The sequence below is a fragment of the Parus major genome, chromosome 7 (genome assembly GCF_001522545.3).
Source record: "Parus major isolate Abel chromosome 7, Parus_major1.1, whole genome shotgun sequence".
NCBI lineage: Eukaryota > Metazoa > Chordata > Aves > Passeriformes > Paridae > Parus > Parus major.
This window is the reverse complement of record NC_031776.1, coordinates 24542804-24565755: the sequence shown is the minus strand read 5'-3', so window position 1 is coordinate 24565755 and position 22952 is coordinate 24542804. Positions and strand designations below refer to the sequence as shown.

The following is a 22952-nucleotide window of genomic DNA, read 5'->3' as shown; positions in this document are numbered from 1 at the left end:
TTTGCTGGCTCATAAAAACAGCCTCATAAAAGATTGCTGTGGTGCCGTGGTCTGTGTCACAGCAGAGCACCGTGCAGCCAGGCATCGTCAAACAAGCCTGGTCTGAGGGGCAGCCCTGGCCAGCTGTTAACTTTGTGGCCGCTGGCACTGGGGAAAAGCTTTTGCCTTGAGGAAATTGGTAGCAAAATTTGGCACTAATGGAGGTCTTTGATTTATAAGCCCAATAGAATGCCAGAGGCAGAATTTCCCATGTAAATCATCTGTCTGTTGTGTTTACAGGGTTTGTTAAAAGACACAAAAGTGCTGTGCTCCCTCCCAGAGCGACTGTGTTGCATGGGAAATGCAAGGGCCTTGTTTTCTGTGCTTGTTTGTCATTTTGCTCCTGGGAATTAATCCTTATCAACAAAAAGTTGTAATAGAGGCCATTTCTAAAGAGGACTTCTGCCATTCTCACCGATAGGTTTACTGTTAATCAATATTTGAACCCCCAGGGCTGTGAAATCATCTACTGCATCCTAGTTTCATCCTCTTTAATGGATGGATTTTTTTCTCTGTCAGCTGTGGATCCCAAGTCTCCAAGTGACCGTCTGTGGCAATTGGTATTATTCAATCAATGGTCTACAGCCCACAGGTGGTCCATAAAGCATCAAAAGGTGATCTGTATAGCAGTGGGAGCTGGGAGGGAAAATCAAAGCAATCCTGAAGGCACACACACAGTGACGCCCTGCCGGTAGCAGCAAGCAGGGATGTGCCAGCAGCACACAGAACCATCTCATGGGCACAGATCAAGGTGCAGCATTGCCTGTGGATTTCCTTTCCTCAAAAGGATCTTAAGCTCTTTGCTTATTAGAGGAGCTTGAGAAAAAAAGTGCTGTAAGGGCAGTGTTGGACTTCTGAATAGTTTATTTTTACCAATGTGGCTCTTTCAGTGTGGCAAGGATGTTTTCAAATAGTTTTCCATCAGGTTTGGAGTGAACTGATCTGGAGGCTGGATGTGAATAATTCTGGCTCTTGCTTGAGGTATTGAGGGAAGAAGATATCTAGCAGAGATGCCAGCAGGTAGGCAACGAGATCAGCTTGCAGTGGATGTGGACAGCTGTGAGTCTTTTCCCTGGCAAAAACACAATGTCCTTGATGGCACAGACAGTCCCTACAGTATGCTAGACACCCCAGCTTGTTTCACGGTATTAAGGGGTACTTTTTCTTTTGTCTCTTACTTTTCACCTTTACTTTCACTCTAGTCACTGCATTTTAAGCTTTTCTTTACAACTGGGAGGATTGGAAACTCTCTGTTCCCTGTTTGTTGTTTTTCTTCTTTCTTTTAAAGGTGAGACATTTACATAAGCACGGAACTCCAAGAACATGAGCCTTTGGAGCAAACAAACAGAAAACAGCAGTCTCCTTTATGCATCTTATATATCCATAAATGTCTTACTAAAAATGTGAAGACTGCCAGAGCTATGACTGTGAGGATTACTCTCTACTGACAATTTCATTACTGAGGAGAACAAGATTTTTCACTTGAAATATAAGGAAAAATCTTGAAAGACTCTGCTGGAATTTGAAATTGGCTTCTATGTGGAAAGCAGTATGAGTAAGATCAGAACATACTGAAATACTGTTTGTTCCACTCCTCAAAACATATCTGCTGTATTTGGTTATCTTTGAATTAACATCAACAAGAATCTCCATTAAAAAAGATAATACAGCTTAATTTTTGAGAGGTATAATAATAATGTCGCGTAATACTTGTAGAAAATAAGCTCTTGTGCATAAAAAGTTCAGAACTAGAGGTATAGGAAAAGAAAAGCTTTGAGGACAACTGGGATGACCAATTTTTTTTTCCCTTTTCAGCCTGATAAACTCCTAATAGAAATAATTTTACTGATATGTAATGGATTAACTCCAGCCATTACCTGAGCCCCACACTGCTGTTCTCTCCCCCTGCGGGATGGGGGAAAGAACTGAAAGATGAAACAAGAGAAAACTCACATGTTGAGATAAAGACAGTTCAATGGGTAAAGCAAAAGCCACCCACACTTCTGCAAGCAGAACAAGGACTTCATTCTCCACTTCCCACGGGCGGGGAGGTGTTCAGCCATTCCCAGGACAGCCAGGCTCCATCATACATAATGATGACTTGGGAATACAAATTCCATCACTCTGAACATCCCCTGTCTTTCTTCTCCCAGCTCTGTGTGCTGAACACAATGCCAATGGGATGGGATATCCCAGTGCTTGTCTGGGCTCCAGCTGTCCTGGCTGTCACCCCTCCCACCCTCCCTTGCCCTCCAGTCTCCTCACTGGTGGGATGAGGAGCAGAAGAGTCCTTGGCTGTGCAAGAACTGCTGGGCAATAACTAAATCATCTCTGTATTATCAACACTGTTTCCAGCACAAATCCAAAGCACAGCCCCATACAAACCACTGTGAAGAAAATTACACTTCAGCCAAAATCAGCACATGTTTAGAAAGGTGGTTTTTCAAGGAGGTAACTGGGATTGTGAGAGATCATTTCAGTAAAGTTGTTCATCTTCAGAGGCAGGCAATAACAGCAATGAAATGCAAAGAATGTTTTAGGAAGAGAGATATATGTGATCTTTTGCATTCATGACTGGGTGGAAAATAAGGTTTATTGTATATAGGAGAGAATTTCCCCAAGTTACAGTTTTTAAGGTGAAATGAAATAAACATGGTATGGTTTCAAAGGATTGTGACTTAGAAATTTTCCAGAATATTGTTGATTTAATATAGGTCTAATAAAACAATTGAATGCTGAGTTTAGTTAAACAAGAATACACTGAATTTGAGGTTTTATGCCATCTATAATAACTTTTGGAAAAATGTTGAAATTCTTGCATATGAGGAAAAAAAATCGAGTGGAGATGAACCCCTAATCTCTCTAACACATCCTTCAACCATCAAAATGAATTGCAGGTCTATTTTAATGGGCTTATTCCAATTTTGCTCACAATTGCATTGTGAAGGTGGATGGTGCAAATTTTTGAACTGTAGAAGCATTTTATACTGGTACAACTTTTTGTGATGAAATTTTATGCTTACAAAAATGTAGGACCTATTTTATAAATATGGTTCTCCTGTGAGATTATCTTTTTGTGTGTTCTATTTTTGGTTTTCATGTTTTACAAAACTGCTAGCTTCAAATTTCAATCCTAGCTGAATTACTCAAATGTTCTGAGAATTGTAGAAAGTCTGTGATATTCCTGGGCCAACATTACAGATAAGGGTGTAAAGATGAATTGAAAATGCTTCAGGCAGGAATACAGACTTGATGTTTTTCTGCAGGTTTGTCTTTGAAATCCCTTGGTCATTCTTCATCCATGAGAGAATTTCCTCCTGTTAAGTTATAATTCTGACTAGGGCTATTAATTTTGGCTTGGTGTTGCAGGCAATTAATTAAATAGGTGAGGAAAAAAATTAAATTATTATTAGTGTTTGTGTGCTTTAGCTCTCTTGAGTGCAAACACAGTCAAAATGCTGATTCTCCTGTGTACTAACTCAGGCTTTTATGTCTTCCTGTTCCTTGATTGGGTTTTCTGTTTGGTATCTGGAAATACACTGTCCTGTTCTTCTTCCCAGACTCTGAAGAACTTTAGTGGCTTGTGTCTGTCACTTACCAAAGGCTAAATTGAGCCCCATCCTTCACTGTGCTGAGGGGACTTTTGACTATTTTAGGGGTGATGGAGTATTATAGTGCACAGGAATAGCCTGGGTTGGGAGAAATTGTGCAGCATCTTTAATATCATCCCCATCTACAAGTTGTTGTTGTAACTCTGTGTATGCATCCCCCCACTCTGCTGAGGTACTCTGTGTGCTGCTGTCTCCCTTGTTTCCCTTCATAAGAGATGCAGCACTTAGAAGAAAGCTTGACAATAAATTTAAATGTAAGTAATTTTTGAGACTATGAATTGTGAAGAGGAGTGACAGTTCACAGCCTTTGTTCAGAGTGCTGCATTCACTCACCTCTTGTTGCTTAATATCTCACCAAGGCTCTTTGCTCCTTCCAGGTTTTCACAGGGAACAGCAATGCTGACAGTGTGGTTCACCACAAACTGCTGCACTCCATGAAAGCTCGATTCTTGCGCTTCATCCCTCTGAAGTGGAATGCTGGTGGGCGGATAGGACTGAGAGTTGAGGTCTTTGGCTGCTCTTACAGTAAGTGGCTGCATCTTAACCCACATTTTGTCAAAGAGCTTTTACTTGGTGTTGGTGGTGCTGTGGAAAGAGGGCAGTGAAAGTTTTATGAGTTCAAGTGTAACATGAAATACATTGCCATTGTTTATTTTTTTTTCAGTCGTTGTTCTTGCCTTTCTGGCCAGGGATGTGCTGCCCATCTCACTCAGCTGGTGAAGCCTCCTCAGGGCTGAGCCCACCACAGAGCAAATTGCTGCTTCTGGGAGTGCCAGGCAGTCAGATGCTGCAAAACCTCCTGCCCACTGGAGGTCACAAAGCTAATTGGGCTCTTCTTTATAGGGCTGTATTTGCCTAAACAGTTCATTTCTGTGTTTAAGACAAGTTACCTAGTTGTGAAGTGCTGTGGATTTTGCAGCTCTGGTTGTATTTGAGTCTGATGACTTTATAGCTTCAGAGTGTAGAGAACCTGTCTGCTGATTTAATTGCTTTTACATGACAGCTTTCTTTGGCCACTCTTAATACATGATGGTCTTTGAAGATATGGTCTGTAGTGTTTTGGGCTTTGGAGCAACCTGCAAATGTTGCTGGCTTTGGATGTTTTGGCAACAAATCTTGCTGTAGTGCTGCAGATGTATGACCTACGACCACGGCAGACTGTGAATGTAAGGCAAAAGGACTGATGCTGCTCCATTGCAGAAAATGGAAGTCAACCCATGAGGAAATACAAGTCCAGTATTTTTTTCTCAGGTGACTTTTTGTTCATTTTTGTGACTTGAGATGCTGCTGGAAACAGGGGAGATTTTGTGGTGGAGAGTTCAGGAGATTAACAGCATTTTACTGATAAATTCAGCATGGTGTGGCACAAGACACCACTGTACTGGTAGATCTCCCCATTTATCTGAGGTCCTTATCTGTTCCTCCCAAACACAGACAATGGGCTGTAACAGAATAGCCATGAACACTATTTGGGAGACAACCTAAATTCATCTAAGCTAAATGAAGGAGAAGTTTATTAAACCTTTCGATTCACATGTTCCCACTGAACAGAGACACAACTCCAGGACTCTCTGAGACCTTGTCACTGCACATGGATCTTAGGACTGCTTCACATGGTTTCACAGGAGGATTTTTATGGTCTCTGTGTAGGTCCATCACATCCATTCAGCTGGTTCTAGATGCTGTTTCTCCACCTGTACAGGCCCTGTGGACTGACCTACAAGAGCCTGGTCTGGATGTACAGTCATTAGGGCAAGAGACCTTTGCCAGGTATATTACTGAACATGTAAACTGAGAGCTGAAATTCAAAATCAACTGCCCGTGGTGACATAATTCTGAAACACCCTGCGAATCTGTTTTCAAGAGCTTTCTTCTATTAATGATGCCCAAACCTCTGCAGTGAAGAGTATAGTCCCAACAGTTGTGTAACAAACAGAACTCGAACTTTGGGAAGATTGAAACTTTTGTGGCTGATTTTTTTCTTTTCTTTTGGTGCTAGTCCATGTGATGTACTACATGAGCACAACTTTCATGTCAGACTGTAGTTGTATTTTCTATGATACAAAGAAGATTTGAGAGTCACTTGCAGGCTGAGTTGCCTTCTGTTGTCATCTAAGTCTTCATCTTTGTCCTGCACCCTGCAGTTGCAGGAAATAAAAGTGCTTGTGCAGAATTAAGGTATGAGATTAAAGCGAGCCAGAAAAGAAATAAAGGGATTCATAAAACTTTTAAAAGGTGTTGAAATATTCATTCCATTTATATAAATGTGCCATTCACATTTCTCTCTAGCAAATTGCATATGCCAAGCAATACCTGTCTACAAGTTGTGTTTATATAGTTTCACTGACTTGGCTACTCCTAACCCAGACACACCAGCACTGTACAAAAGATGTTTGATCATTTATAAAATGTCATCTCTAGTGGTATACTGGCAGAATATCTGCTGCAGATCCTGAGCTGGTGTACAACTACATAACTGCATTTTGTAAAGTTGATAGCAGACAGACTCATCCACCATGTTCAGTTGTAGCACAAGAAATATTAATAATCTGGGGGAAAGAAAGTTAAATATTTCAAAGCTTAAGTTTCTAGAGACAGGCTGTTGAACAAGCCAGGAAAGAAACTAGAAGAACAAGTATATTGAATGTGCACCATCTTCATGCATGTGCCTATATGTGTATGAAAGAAGGGATGTGATGCTGAGAGTAGAAACAGCATCAGCTGACACAAAGCCATCTGTAAGAGCCACCTATGACTCCCCTGCTGCCTTTTTAGGTGAATGTGACAGCCTTGTGGCAGCAGAAGGCTCTGTTATCTCATTTTTGGCATATGACTCTCCTATGCAGTATTCCCTGCCCGAGAGGTCCCAGGAACACAATCCTGTGCTGACTTTTGCAAGTGCAGCTTTCAGTGATGACTGCTCAGTAGGAGGCACATGGAAGGCATCAGGTCTTGTAGGTCACCTGCCAGGTGACACTCTGCCAGGACACAGCTACAAAACCTACTGAGGAATCCTGCTGTGTGCATTGGATGCCAAATTGGGTACCTTAGCCTGTGATGGTACTGTGATGCTGAATGGCACTTGCTTTTGTTTATTGCTTCTTCTAGAAATAATTTACTATTAATTTATTCCTCAATCCCCCTGTCAAACAAAAGAGCTTTATTTTTTTTCTTTATTTTTTTTTCTTTCTTCCCTTTTTATTTTTACCCTCTGTTTGGCTGCCAGTTCATGTTGATTCTTTCAAAAAATAAAAATATGTCCTGAAGAGAAAAGCTATTTCAGAATATGAGAGTACCTAATTCTATTCCATACAGATCAAAGTTCCTATGAATAAAGGACTCCAAGGCCATCATATAAGCTGTATTTCACAGATAGCCTGCTAATTGTTTACTTTCTTCAGAAAGAATTTATTTAAATGAAAATTGATTACATGTATTTGAAATGCCTGTAAAGATCTCATCTGGTATCCTCAAAATAGGTACTCAAACAGGAAGGAGTTGATGATCTGAAAACATACATTAATGTTTCCTGTTCAGAACAGGATTGATGATGAGTTCTGTGGAAAGTTCCATGCAGAAATCCGTGTTAGTCCTTGCTGTCTTTTTGCAGCAGTGGCTCCAGCAGTGTATTTGTAAGAGATAAGCAGAGCTGCAGCAGAGGACATGCTCAGACAAATGGCAAACCAATTGCTTTTGATGCTGGAGGTGGCAAGGGGCGACAAGTGTATCTTTATACTTGGGAAAAGTCTTGTTAGCTTAGCACAAGAAAAAAGAAAATTGCTGACGCAATTGCTTTTATAGGATAAGATTTATAGCTGCATTGAAGATGCTGATCATATTCTATAACTGGTTAACAGCCCAAGGTGCATCAGCAGAATTGGGTGAATGTGCAGTTAACAGGCTGGGATACCACAGAAGAAACAATGATAGGGTGTGAGACAGGGTGTCTTCTGAGAGCAGAATTCTTCATTTGCAGTTCAGGACTCTGATTTCTCATATTTTCCTGTCATTGCTTCAGGGAATATGATCTGATATTGTGCTTTTTTATTAAATGGTATTTTTACTGGAGTCTTTTTCTGTCTCTTTTTCTTTCTTTTCTTTTTTTTTTTCCTTTTCCCCCACCTTCCTTTATCCTCTCCTTTTTCTTCCTATGAGATAGAAAAGAATTTGTTGCAAGAACTGCTTGATGTCCAATGCTCATTGACCAGTAGTGTTTGTAATCAAATGCACAGGGTAAATGCCCAAATGATTGCTTACCCAAATGATACAGAGATTTGTGATGGGGATAAAGCTGCATGGCAGAGCAGTCACCTCTGCAGTAGTCATCCACACTCATCCCTTGTGTTTTGTGTCTGAGAGGGAGGTGGGCATGGCTTTAGGGTCATTCAAACCAGTGAGCTGTGACTGGCCAAGGGACATACCTGTTCAAAGCAGGAGCTGTCCCCTTCCCTTCTGCCAGGAGATAAAGATTCTGTTCTTTGGTGCAAGCTCAAGACTGAAAGTTCCTGTCTCACATGGCAACTGTTCCTAGAGTTATTCCTGCTTTAGAATATCGTTGCTAAGTGTTCACTTTTCCCAAAGTCACAGGAGAAAGGACTGCCTTCTTAAGTATGGCTGTATATCCTCTCTGCTGCTGGGAGCAGATTGCTGCACTGGTAAACTCTGTGCAAACTCTCATACTGCTGCCAGCCTGTCGACAGCCTTGTTGATGAGGACAGTGTAGAAAAGAGCCCAGAATGAGTCAAGTCTGTCTTCAGGGAGCGTAAGAACACCAGCAGGCAGTGCAGGATGAGATCACATGTTGTGTTTTGGTCTGTTATTACTACAGATTTTCTGAGACTTGAAACATTTTGGATCCTCGTTCTCTTGCTGCAAGAGAGTTATGGATATACATGGACTAAATAACACCAAGCAAACAGCAGCTTTTCTGGAGTGGCTCTTTTTAACAGGAACCAACGATTTGTTGTCACGCAAACTGCCACTAATGACATTTGGCTGCCAGTGTTAGCATTTATTTGACATATTTCCCTTTCATTCAGGGCTATTTATTGGCCAGTGTGCTCACAACTGATAATTAGTGAAGCAGAGCTTTTCAGAAACAAGTTTTCCTTTGTGATATACTCTGTAAATGTCAGTAGTAGAGCTCTTCAAGAAATCCTGTTATGCTGTGGCTTAGTGGAGAGCTAAGAACAAGAACTGAATTGTGCATTTAGACTGGCTGGAGCCTTGTATCTTAGGAAAAAGATTAAAAAAGGGCCATTTTTGCAGCAACATTGAATCAGTGCACCCTTGCTCTTGCAGTACCTTTGGTTTTAAGGGCTAGGAGAAAAATCAACTTTAGTTGCAAAATGCTCTGGAAATCAAAGACTCTAAATTCTTTATGTGCTATTTCCTAATTCCTACCTGTGTTGAAATGAAACCATTTTTGTAGGACACTTGTGATTTACTTTAACCAAATCATAGTATTTAATGTAGCTAGGGGAAATTCATAAGAGCTAAACTACCAATTTAGTTCCCTTTATAGGAACTGGCAGTCAAGGTGTCAATAGACCTAAGTCAGCAATTCTGAAGGACCTGTTTCTTAACACCTAATTCAGAAGTTTAAAAGAGATGGCAGAAATACTTTTGTATTTTTGATAATTCCTAAACTAGCAACCGTTCCACAAATGATGGGAAACAGTGTCTTATCATTCTGACATCACAGAATAAGAAGTTACTCTTAATTTAGTCAGGAGTGAATTTTCCCCAGGACTGAGTTTCTTTGTACCTTTACTTTCAAAAAAATAAAAAAAAAAAAAAAAAAATAAAAATCAGTTGCCTTCTGATTTGGGATTAAGTTGGTATGGAGTTACAGAATTTTGTAACAGATTATAACGTTGTGCTCCCTGCAAGTTTGCAAGTGTGCCATCAAACTTCTGTACAAACTGTCATACTGACAGGCAGAAATTTTCATAGTAGTTTCCATGGTAACAAAACGTTAATAGCTGTTTTATTTTCTGAGCTTTTAATAGTTTTTAATTGCTAACCTCTTAAATTTTTTCAATAATAAAAAAAAAAAAGTTAGAGCCCTTCCCCCCCTAGCTCTTATTTGCTTTGGTATTTAAAAAGGAGCAGATTAAACTAGTGTTAATGCTTAAAAGGATAAAAGAACTCTCAATGGAGTTTGGGTGAGTTAAATTACTGACTTGAATCACACTACAGTTGCTGACTGGAAGTCTTGATCCTGTGAACCTCTCTGTTATTTTTCAGAAGAAAATACAAAACTGATAGCTTTGTTTTATCACTGAAATGAATGGTTTGCAAATAAAGATAGTCCACGTTCTTTCTTCTTGGGCACTAGGAAGGTGTTACTTGTCTTTGTGCATGTCCCTCAGTAGTTAGGTAGTTTAGTAAAAAACTGTTCAGATTCTCCATTGTCTGGTATTCTTAATTTTTAATATTTTTCTTAAGAACAAGAAATACCAATTGACAAAATTGATATTTTAATACAAATTATGTAAAATTGCAATTGGATAGAAATGGGAATTGAAGCAATGTATGTCAGTCAGATGTTTGTGTACAGCATATTAGTTAATAGTATTTAAAGCTACCTGAAATATTCTGGTTATAGGTACATTTAAAATTTTGTTTAAAAATAGATTTTGCTTAAAAGACCTCTTTATAAAGCAGAGAGAATACTGCAGGCTGCTGCTGCCAAAGAAAGTATTAATTGCAATTGAGGAACGGAAAGCTTGTTTCCTATCAGAATGATTGGGATTTTTGAGGCTGGCTGAAGGGGAAAATATATTTCTAATAGGATTTTCAAAGGTGTATAATCAGTTTAGATACCCAGTTTGCATTAAATCTCTTCAAAAGCTTTTTGAATAGATATTTGACTATTCCTGCCAGCCTAGTCAATTTGCATGCAGAAGCATGGCTGATAAATGCCCATCACAAGCAAGCAACCAGCCCTTGGAGGCTGAGGGGATCCTTATTTGAATGCAGAGGTGGATCCAGGCAGGGCTGACATGCAGGAGCAGCTCAACAGACACTTGTGAAGCTACAAAAGTGGAGTGAGTACTGAAGTGTTCAAAGTAATGAATAACATCCTGAATGCATTTGACATGAACAGCAAATGTGGCAAGGGATGTTCTGGAGATCTGAATATGATAGAAGGCACCTGTTCTGTTCTCAAAAGTTAAATGAGAGGGAAGTGTTGTGTGAAAAAGGCAAGTGCAGAGGAGTTCTGGTTTTATCCTCGTGTTCCCTTTCTCCAGCAGAGGGAGAGGATTGGAAATGGATGAAATGTGGCTGTCCAAATAACCTGTTCATCCTGTGGATGTACACTCAGGACAATACCTGACTCCAAATTGTATTTTAAAAGATCCTGAAAAAAAATACAGTCCCTCTATTGATGCTGCCCCTCCTTGCCATTTTGCCATTTTCTTTTTTCCAGAGTCAGATATTGCAGACTTTGATGGCAGAAGTTCACTTCTCTACAGGTTCAATCAGAAGCTTATGAGCACATTCAAAGATGTAGTTTCCTTGAAGTTCAAGAGCATGCAGGGGGATGGAGTCTTATTCCATGGAGAAGGACAGCGTGGAGACTACATAACCTTGGAACTGCAGAAAGGGAAGCTCTCCTTGCATCTCAACCTGGGTAAGGATTACTGGTTTGCATAAAAATCTGTTATTTATATTAGGCAGTATCTGCAAACTCTAGCTGATATCAACAGAACATCCTGTGTGTGCTGATGTCACGCAGGACATGGTAGAGCCAAGAAGAGACCTTGGCTTCTCTAACTATTGCTGAGCAAGGCAGAACTGCTCAATGGCTAGTTCTGATTCTTCACATACCTCTTTTTTTTTCTTTTTTTTTTCTTTTTTTTTTCTTTTTTTTTTCTTTTTTTTTCTGTGTGTGTGGGTTTTTGGTATTATTTTTAAAAACAGCATTCTCAGGAAGTGGTCTTTGGGCTGTAGAAAAGGTTTATTTTTGGGTTGTGTCTAATTTTTTCCATGCACTCAGTGATTCAGAGCTGAGTTGAGAATACAGAATTTCAGTGATAACATTCTGGTCCAAACATTGTGCACAGTGCTTTATGTTTCCTTCTTGAAAACTGGATATTCCTTGTTAAGTATCTGTAAAGCTATCACTGTATGATCATGTTGGGTCAGAGCATCAGAGGAAAGGCTAGCTTAATTTCTTTCTGTAGAAAGAATTCCCTGATGAATACACTGAGGCACTTTGATAAGGGCAGGGACTACTGCAGTAGGAGTGATCATCCACCCTCTCCCAGCCTTACTGCAAAATCTTCACTGCCTTCATCCGTGGGTGTCCCATGGTACTGGCCTCAGCAGTCTCTGCTGACTCATGTTTCTCATACTGAGGGGTTTGAGTTGGGTATTTTTCCCCTTGTGCTTAATTATATTTGTTTTAAAAATAAGTAACTATTTTCCACAGCTGTTGGACATAATTCTTACATCAGCTCATTAATTGTTGGGTCCCCATATTGTGCTTTCTTTCTTTCCTTCTCTCTTTTTCAGCAAAGATTAGAAAAAATAATGCATTGTTTTCTGATTTGGGATTTGGATGTTACTTGGACCAAAAAACTACTCCCAAAGCTCTGAATGAGGGAATCTACCCCACTGAATTGTCCTCTTACAAATGTTTTGTACTAGGACAAGAATATAGTAGAGTTAATTAATTATGTAATTTCTTCCAGAGGAAATACTGTTGTGAATTGCATTCTGAGATGAGCTGGGGTATTTTCCTTCAGCTGAAGCCCCAAGTGTATGAAATTTTAGCCATTTCAGGTCCTCTTTTTGCATTTATATATCTTGGGCAAGGGTGTTAATGACTTCTCTCAGATCTGCTTGCATCTTGCCTGGCAGTTCTGGAGCATGTGTTCTCACCATTCTGCAGGAATGTGTAACAGGATACACACTCCCTTTCAGTGAGAGGCTCTGAAGTGTTCAGACATGTAGCCAGCTGGAAAACAGAAGAGTGCTTGAAATTAATGGGTTAGGGCCTAATTTTTTTTATGATTTGTGATCTATACTTTTGGAGAGCTAGGCCAGGTTTAAGAATTTTTAAGAGCTGAACAAAACACTCTTACTGCTTCATTGACTTGTGTTGTTTGTTTTGGTTTTTTTTCCCTGTGAAAAGGGACAGGTACAATTTTCTTGTTAAAATGCAGAAAGGACAGAATTGACAGTGAAGTGTCAGGAGCAGTCTGTTAATGTGATTAGACAGAAGACAGAAGATTTTGGTGCTACCCAAAGGAAGCTCTTAAGCCACCAGGACCAAAAAGGCCTGGCAGATCCAAGGGTACAGACATAGTAATGCCCTGCCTGCTGCAATATGTGGGTGCAGTATCAGTAACACCTCCTGATTCATCACAAGGATTTCACAGGAAAAAAATGGGAGGGGGGTTAGACACACATGGATGTGAATAAAAGACCCTAAGGAAGGAATCTAAGGCAGTATTTGAAAAGGATGTGTTCCCAAGAGCCCTGGTTCACATCCTGGAGCTCTGCTCTGGGCTTCCCTTGAGTCCCTGTGCTCCAGTTAAGAGTCTGGAGGTAACTTGTGTCTTCTGCCTCTCTGTGCTACTCCAGGGGACTCCAACCTGCACTTCAGTAACAGCCACACATCTGTGACCTTGGGCAGCCTCCTGGATGACCAGCACTGGCACTCAGTTCTCATAGAACGCTTCAACAAGCAAGTGAACTTCACAGTGGACAAGCACACCCAGCACTTCCGAACAAAGGGGGATTCAGATCACTTGGATATTGATTATGAGGTGTGTGAAGCCCTTTAGGTTATAACCCGTGAGTTAAGGTATGAATTGCTATAAAATGAATATGATGGAAAGCAACCACCCTATGAGCTCTTTCTTTCCAGCAAAGGCCATTATTTAATATTCTCTTCCTAGAGAGCTCCTTTCACACTTTACCAGCATAAACTATGTCTGTGAAACTCCATATATGCCAGCATCAGAGAGTGCACAATCTTTGTGCAAATATGCATTGCATTATGTTTGCACTTCAAAGCATGGCAGATTTTGAATAAATGAGAAGTCATAGCCTGGGTTCTACTCCAATGTTCAGAGAGCAGCTGTGTTATCATCTCCAATATGATTTTAATGGCATCACTGTGCACCAGCCCTGCATTTGAGCATGACTGTGGGGATTCCAGCCCTGAGCTGTCCCTCTATCCAGTCACCACTTGCTCGAACTACAGCTCTCCACACAGAGATGAACAGGTGAAAATTACTGTATTCCCATTAGGAATGGAAGAACTCCAGAATGCAAGGAAGTTCTAGCGAGGTGGGTGTCTGTCTCTTCTCCCAGGTAGCAAATGACAGGATGAGAGGAAATGGCCTCAAGTTGTGGTAGAGGAGGTTTTGATTGAATAGAATGAAAATTATCTCATTTTAAAATAAAATAAATAAACTTTAAAAAAAATTTCCTTACTGAAAGGTTGTTCACATATCGAAATAGGCTGTCCAGGGAAGTGGTGGAATCATCATCCCTGGGAGTGTTCCAGAAGTGTATGGAAGTGGCACTTGGGGATATGGTCTAGTCAGGAACACGGTGGCACTGGGTTGAACTCGGTCTTAAAGGTTTTTTCAATATTAGTAATTCTGTGATTCTATGACTCTCACAACCAGCAGCTCTGACCCAGGTCCCTTCACATCTGAGCATGTTGCAGAGCATGCTGATCTAGAGAGCCAGAGCAGCTTGCAGGGATGAACTGAGCCGAGGAAACATCCTGCCTGCCCATAAACCAGAGCCTGGTGAGCTCCCCTGTGATGAGACCAAGGTGTGGCACAGTGCAGTTTATACCACCCCAGCAGTTCAGTGCTTAGGGATTATAGTTGTTGAAAAAGCACCTTAAAACCCCATATATCATCACATCTGTATGTGAGGCAGCTCCTCATCTGTTCCCTATCAATGCACACCTGCGTGCAAATTACCCATGTTCATTTTTATCCCCTTGTGCTTGTCTGCCAGGTCCTCCTCACCCCCAAGGCTCAGGGTCGTGCTTGCACAGAGCCATCACCCTGTCTGGCTGTGTTGAGCTGGCACGGTTCACTGCTTCAGAGACCACAAGGTTCCCCTTTGCACTTTGAATTCATTTCACCGGAAAGGATCTCTTCCCAACACACCCAAGGGAAAAAAGCAGATGGCTCAGCAGTGTCAGGTTCCTGCTCTCTCCTCCTCTCATCTTCCAGATGAAATTCCTTTCTTTGCATTTCGCAAAGCAGGGTGGAGAGAGTGGTACCTGTCCCCTGGCTCTGCTCTACAAAATTATAAGCACATTTAGTAGGGACAGCACTTGGAGCAGTGAGATTCTGCAACAGCTTTAGACTGAACTATTACGGGCCAAAGTGAACTGCTTTTAAGATGGAGTTGAGAAAAGCCAAATAATTGAGTCATCAGTTTTTCTAATTTCAAAATAATAAAATTTCTTACCTCTTGCTTGGTGCCAATTAGGGGAAACTCAGGCTCCAATCTAATTTGCAGAACATTTTTCCAGATGTTCCAAAATAGGGAACGTGGTAGAAAAGATCTTCAGGTGTTGTAAATCAGCATCACCACCAACCACCGTGGCACTCAGACCTCATCCCCTGAGGTTAGTTTTACACAGTGTTTTTTCTCCATTTGTGCTGAGACAGTTGTTCAGTCAAATGTTGCAGCAGTGCAGTCTACTGAAAGTTTATCTCAGCACACTTTAGGGATTAAAGGCCTTACTGAGGGTAATAAAATCATTACTTTCGTAATTAAAATTATTACCAATCACAAAAGAAACTGTTTTCTTAATAATGCATTGGTGTAATTGATATTGATTTTTCTTCTGGTTTTGAAACCCGAGTACAGAGTCCCTAAACAGGGGACTTGAAGAATAGAACATGAAAGAAGGAAAGTCTGGTGTTTTAGAAAGAACTAATGATTCTCACTGGAAAAAAAAAACAACATTACTACCAGATAAGCCTTCATGCCAATAACAAACCTGCAAGTGACGTAAAGTAGCAGTCTGTTCACTCCTTATTTCTCTGAAGTGATCAATTAAAACAACTGAGGTGCAAGCTCATTAAGAACTTGTTTTCAAGTAAGTGTTTTCAAGGTTACCCAGGGAGGTTTCATTTGCTTATGTATCCCAGCCTGTTAGGTGGAGTGGGAGGAAAAAGAACCCCCAAATTGCCCTTTATTTTTACAGTAATGAACTGAGGTAAGGCTTTGGGAATTGTGGCAGGGGAAAAGGGCTGACCAGGTTCCAGCAGCCGTCAGCATGTAAGCAGTGCCACGCTGCAGTGCATGCTCTTGCTGCAGTGGATGCAGCAGGATTGCAGCACAGGTCCTGATCAAGTGTGGTGGCTGCAGGATCCCCACCTGTGTTACATCACTCAGTGTTGCTGGCTGTGATGGGAAAAATGAGTAAAACTTTAGTGGTAACACCAGTAATGCTTTGCCAAAGAGGTCAGTAAAGTTAATTAGAAATGTGATGTGACATTTGGAAAATGAAGGTAGGATTATCAGATTTTTTTGGGGGTTGTGGGGTTTGTTTCTTTTCCTTTTACTCTCTCTCTTTCTTTTCTTCAGAATCTAAACTATTATGCTGTATTTGGGCAGCTTTATTTTCTTATCCTCTGTCCTCCCAGGGCTTTCAGCCCTCCAGTTGAGTGAGGACCTGTAACCTGCACAGTGCTAACATCTGCCAGTTCTTAAACAACAGCACAGCAGAAGTTTTGTGCAAATGTGTAGTCTGCAGAACTTCTCCATTACAAAGTTCAATCCCAAATGGCACATATATATGACTGTTGTAAAGACCAAAGCCCAGTGAAACTGCAAGGTGCAAATGGAGTATTTGTGTATGTGATACTACCCTCCTCTGGCTGAAGCCAGAGATGCTCAGACATGTGTCTGCCTGGTGGAAAAAAGTGACTGCAGCTCCTAGGCAAACCCAGAGCTCAGAGGGCAGGGACAGTTTATCCCCCCATGGCTCAGAGATTCCTGAGCACTGTGGGCTGCAGCCAGGTGTCACCCTCTGGGCCAGAGGGGCTGTGGGTTGCACACCTTGGGAAGGTTTCCTTGTGTGTGGGTGTTGCTGTGGTGGGAGCTGGTGGCACTAGGTTGGTGTGCCCAGGCACTTCAGAGCTGCTCCCAACGCGGTGACCTCTCTGTGCCAGAGGAGTTTCTCCAGCAGCAGGGATGCAGTGGGGGCTGTAATTGCCCCTGAGAGGTGGCCAGGCTCTCCCTCATACTCCCAGTGATGCTGTTGGTGGGAATTGGTTCTTAAATAATACACCAAGTGACTGTATGCAGTCTGCTCTCTTGCTTTTGGGATGATAACACAATGTAACATATGTGCATACAGATATATATAAATAATTATAAATAATGCTGTTCTTATTCTTTCCAAAAGCTCAGTTTCGGAGGGATTCCTGTCCCAGGAAAACCAGGAACCTTTCAGAGGAAAAATTTCCATGGGTGCATTGAAAACCTTTATTACAACGGAGTCAATATAATTGACCTGGCCAAAAGACGCAAACCTCAGATCTATACTGTGGTAAGAGGCAGTGTGCTTTCCTTCTTTGCTTCCATGCTTTTTGTGCTCTCTTGGTGCTGCTGGCTGCATTGAATGAGCAGAGTTCAGATTTGGATAGCTGTGGGGATAATTAGCTTGTTAAAATGATATTGCTGAGGTTAATACCAGCCAGCACTGGCTCCTGTGGTGAGAGTTATTGAGAGACACATATGGAAACCAATGCATTTCTCTGATTTTCCTGGTGTATTAGAATTTGCTTGGGGAAACATTTTAATTATTTTTTTCAAGATAAAAATGTGTATATTTAATGGCATGATAGAAGTAATAGAGATTTTTTTTTTTCCCTGGTTAACTCAGATAAAATCTTATTTTCTGAGCTGTTCTCTGTCACTTTTGGGAAGTACAGCACTAGCAGAATTCTACTTTGATACTTCAGTTCATATTATAGAGGAGAAAAAATACTCCTGTTATCACTGGAAATAATCTCCTTTGTGCTGCTCCTTATAATCAGTGTATTGGCAGTTCTGACAACCATTGACTTTATACTACTGTCTCTAAATGTGGAATGGTAGAGGTAAAGCAAGAGGAACTACAGTCTTATCCAGCTTGATAACACAAACCACAAATACAACTTAACACGAAATCATGTCCAAAATTACAGATACATTTAAATATATCACAAAAATAACTAACATTTTATTTTGCAAGAAGAGTGAACTACACTCCCATGAAACCTTGACAAACTGTATATAATTCATCTCTGTTCAGCTTTTTTTTTTTCTGTTCACTCCTACACTGTGCTTTGATAAATGCCTTTTGGCTAACACTGTATCTTTGGAGAACGTGGAGATGAAACTGCTTCTGGCTCCCATGGCATCTTCTAGTTCATAGTAATGTGTGTGAATACACTGAACCTAAAACAAAGCCAGCCAGAACACCAGGGAAGTTCTTTCTGTGCTTTCCCTGCCTAGGGCGAGGCTGAATACACAGGGAGCTGCAAAAGGGAAAGGTGATGGGTGAGAAGTTCCTCACTGTGTTGCTGGCAGTCAGGACTGCCTCCAGGATACCCCCCTGGGATCAAGAGTCTTTGCTTTAATAATCTTGAGTTTGATTGTTCTGACTGAGGACTCAAAGGCACAAATCTTATGAACTGTGTTAAATTGCTTTAATTTCTAAGGAGGGAGCAAAAAACCTTTGTCTGCTTCGTAGGTCATTAGACAGCTGGTTGTTTTGTTGGCTGGATAATGGGAAGGCCTTTCTAAAGGGGAAGGGCAAAATTTTGCAATGCACTTTCTGGGAAGGGCAGTGTCTGGGTGTAAGTGGCCCCAAGCAATAACACTCTGTTATCTCTACACCTGTTTCAGACAATGCTGGATGAAAGGTCTAGGAATGCAGCTCCTTCTCTCAATTTAAGGCAGTGGGGATGTGCCTCCATCCTTCAATCTCTTTCACATAAGTGATGATTTAAACACCGTGGTTCCCAGATGCTGGCTGCTGTACTGTGTTTTTCAAGGTTTATGAGCTGCTCTGTGCTGTGTCTGTGACACTTGGGTATGCAAAGTGCATGGAAAGGTGGCTATGCTCAGAGTGCCTCATAATCTTAGATGAACACCCTTCTGCAGGAAATGGGCCTTGTAAATCTGTTTTCCAACATTCCTTGCATCCCAGCTATTTCTAGCAACTCACAGGTACTTGTAGGTTATTCAGGCTGATCCCCTTTTCCTTTTCTGCTCTTACTCACTCCTTAGCAATTAACTTCCTCAAATTAAAATAACTTGTTCTTTGTTAAATGTAGTCTTTTGCCTGCCAGAGTTATTCTGCACTCAATGCTTTTACTCAAAGTGCATTGAGGTTTTCAAGCAACAATCTCTATCCACAGGGAGCTGCAAGCTTCTCTGCTTCACGTCTTTGTAGTCACTAAGGTTGTCTGCAGTGGAAATGCAATGAAAGCATCAGCACAAGAAGAATAATTAAATGTAGCAGGAACTTGGAACTTCTTCTTCCAAAAATGCGTTGCATATTTACATTCTCTCCCCACAAGCTGGAGATCACCTGAGATGGTTCTACATTGTTAGTCGTCAAAATAACTTTGTCTCCTAGCAAAAGATAATTGATGACAAACTGGTTGGCTTGGGATTAGAAGTGCCTAGAGACATCAGTATTTTGCCTCCAAAGATGGGCAAACTTCAACACTCTCTGCTTCACTCTGTGCCGTTGTGAATATTGTCACAGTCAGTGAGCCAAACTTGGGGGTTTTCCTACCCGTCAGCTTTGGGTTTTGGTTTTTTTTTTTACTTTTTACTCATCTTTCACACAAGCAGGAGAATGATACACCAGCTTTGGAGGTATAGATTTCCTCTTATGGTGTAGTTCCTCACCCGTATAAATAATGGTCCCAAATCAGCTGCATTTAAAGTCAGAGGAAGAAACTACAGCTTGTCAATAAGAGAGTGCTGTAGTAAGTATTGTACTCCTGGGTGGTGGCTGTGATTATCATTCTGCCTGTTCTTTTCTGTAACTCGTTTGCAGTTTTCAGACTTGCAATAAATCCCCTTGAGAAGTCATCTCAAGATAACGAGGCAGCCTTTCTCTTTGAACTGGAACTTGCCTTCAGAATTCCATTTTTGTGTTGCCTGATCCTTAACCTCCCTACATACCACTGTCTGTTTGGAAACACTATCTTTCTTCTCTCTGGGGTTTCTTCTGCCCCTGATGACGTGTTGTAGGCTTTGTGGTTTTTGGGTTTTTTTTTTCTTGGGGTTTTTTGGTTTGATGTTTTTTTGTTTCTTTGGTTTGTTTTTTGGGTATTTTTTTGTTGTTGTTGTTTGGGTTTTTTTGGATTTGTTTTGTTTTGTTTGGGTTTTTGTGTGTGGGTTGGGGATTGCTGTTTTGTTTGTTTGGGATTTTTTTGTTCATTTTGGTTTCCCTTCCCTTTATCATTGAACATGGAGTAATGATAGGGAATCTTTTATGTGCTTTCCAAGCAATTACTGCAAAAGGTTATGAAAAGTCAAATTTCTGTAATTAACCACTGTCATGGTTGTAGGGTGGACCCTTGGGAAGCCTTATAAAATGCTTTAAAAAAGTGATCTAAAGGTTTTCCCTATTTACTAAATATCTTCTCAGCACAAGAGAAGTGCAGACTGCTCATTATGAGAAATCACACAGCAGTTACACTTCTTGGGCAATTAAGTAGGGGCAAGAAAATATGCAAGAGGCACATTTACAAGAAGCAGAAGGGAAATGGTTCTTCACAGAAGGAAATTTGAACTGTTGATATCTGGGATGGAGAAGTCTTCACTGAGGGATTTTGTGTTTGAGTGTATGTAGATTCAGGAAGAGATGGGGCAAGTTTTACAAAGATAAATCCATTGAGAATTGCTAAATTCATCTGGTTGAGGGAGTAGATAAGAGAAAAAAGTATCTGTAGCATCCTGAAAATATAGGATCCTTTCTACCAGTGTTACCTAATGCTAGATTCTGGTTGCACCTTTAGAAATTGCTTAAATGTGACCTGTGGCCAGAGTCTTAAGTTGTTTTTGTGCTTCACTGATTTGTGATGCCAAAACAGGAAGTTGTCTAGCTGATGAAAAGAAATTAGGAGGTCATGAAAAGATGCTGTGTTTGGTCTTCTCAATGTTCCACCCTACTTACTCACTGAAATTGAGAAAAACATGATCTCTCTTTCTCTTCCATTACCTCTGGCTAATAGAAATTGGAGTTGCATTTTTATTTAGCAGAGCAAGCCCTGTGCTGGCTGGAGAGGAGTGCAGGGTGCTGTAAGGCAGGAGTTGTCAGCTCTCAGATACACTTGGGTTTCTACACTGGCCTGCCATGTTGAGTGTGAGAGTGACAGCTCAGCACAGCGAGGGATGTGTGACATGTAAATGTATCGCTGTAGTGCCTTGGGGAAATAACCAATTGCCAGCATCAAAGAGCAAGGAAAGATACCTAGTGACAGGAGAATGTAAACTAATAATTCATTCTCTTTATAGAGAATCCAAACATGCTATTTTATTAAGCTGATTTGAGATACCTTCATCCTGAGAAGGATTTAGTTGTCTGCGGATGTCTCGTTCTACCAAAGTGCTCTGGCAAGTGTTGATCTATCCGTGAACATCAGGCTGGTGAATTGGGAAGGCCCCTCCTAGGGTTTGGAGGAACACAAGTTAGATTCTTTTTCTTATTTTTTGTGCTCCAATAAGACTATAGGAATCATATATAAAAAACGTTGGAAATTTTTAGTGGCATTTTTTTACAACTTCCTGTGGACCAAGTTGAATTTCTAAAAAAAATAACTTTTATTCAATTATTCGATGGCAGTGTTTGTTCACATGATTAAAGAGAGAACTGAATTTGCTATTTTTTAGGTAAGCCAGGTGAACTCAGATTCCAGAAATATTTGGTTCTTTTAAAAATAGTTTTTTATATTTTCTTCTTTCTTTCTCTGTGCTCTCTGGGTCTTCAGAGGAGTCTCCTTTGCATTCTACCTGCAGTGTGGAATACCAAGGAAGTCTGTATAAATAGCATTCATTATAAGGTTCTATTTTATTGTTGCTGAAGGGTATAACAGGATTATTTTGAAAGAAATTAAGTGTGTCACCTCAATTGAGGTCTTGAAATAAAGTCTATTGAAATGACATCTTTCCCATTGATTTCAGTTGGCTTTGCCCACAATTCTAAAGAGTTTCAGTGTGCAAATATATAATCCAGCACACAGCTGCATTAATAAACTCTCCTTGATATAAAAGTTTCTTTGTCTTAGGATTTTGATAGTTGTGATGACAACAAATGAAACAAGTCTTTCAGGGAGGGAGACCATGTATTTTAATAAGACTATACGCAGACAAGAATGACATTTTTCTGAGCAAACAAGGGTTTTTTGAGAGTCATCAGACTTCAGCAAATTACAGGTTAGAAACAATTGTTCAGGGTTTCATTTATTACATTATCTGGATAGTCAAATTGAATGAATAGGGCAGTTAGTGCCTGCTGAGCAGAGGAGGATATTTCAAGGTGGGAGGTGATAAGGCTCTTAGTCCCTGTAGGAGTGGAAGAGAGATGGCTAATTATTGTCATAGAAGTTAGCAGGTGATAAGGAAGATGGTAGAAAATGTAATTTTCTGCAAAGCCAAGGCTTTAGTATATTTTTTAAGGTCTTATTTTAATTGGTAATGCCTTAGGAGCTCTGGCACTTGGTGTAACAGAAGGGGGCAAGCTGAGCCCATCACAGTCAGGAGCCTGGGCTGTGAGCAGTTCACACCAACCATTTAGGCTGGTGGTGTGCCATGATGCACAGATAATTGGAATTTAAAAGAACAAAATCTATTAAAGGAAACTAATGCATAAAAAAAGAAAAAGCTGAAAGGAATTGCTTTCTATACAGTTTCCTATTTTAAGGTAGATGTGATTCTGTTTTCATAATAATAATGAAGAAAAAAATCTCCTTGCTGCTGTGTTTTGTTCCAGGCAATAGAAACTAATAAGCTGTAGATCACTTTACCTTGAAGTGGAGCAAAAATTGGACTTGGACTGTAATAATTTGCCAGTTTGATCTAAGACATCTATCTTATTCACTTCTAGCAAGGTGAATTTAAAAGGCTGGCTTCATTCCTACTTGTTGCTTAAAGTGAATATTCCCACTCAGCAGGAGATTGGGTGAGGGTGAGATCTTGGGAGGAGACATAGCCAGGACAGATGATCCAAACTGACCAAAGGAATATTCCACACTGAATGAACCTGCTCAGCAATAAAAGCCAAGGGAAAAAGAA

At 40.6% G+C, this 22952-nt stretch overlaps 1 protein-coding gene across 1 annotated transcript in view; it reads left to right on the top strand.

Annotated features, from left to right (window-relative positions):
• The window catches only part of CNTNAP5 (contactin associated protein family member 5), a 276352-nt gene that overhangs the window by 117260 nt on the left and 136140 nt on the right, over positions 1 to 22952 (top strand). Inside the window, exons 4-7 of the mRNA XM_015635016.3 lie at positions 4028 to 4175; positions 11086 to 11289; positions 13248 to 13432; positions 17059 to 17202. Coding sequence (XP_015490502.1) covers positions 4028 to 4175; positions 11086 to 11289; positions 13248 to 13432; positions 17059 to 17202 — 681 coding nt within the window. The remainder of the gene's footprint in view (positions 1 to 4027; positions 4176 to 11085; positions 11290 to 13247; positions 13433 to 17058; positions 17203 to 22952) is intronic.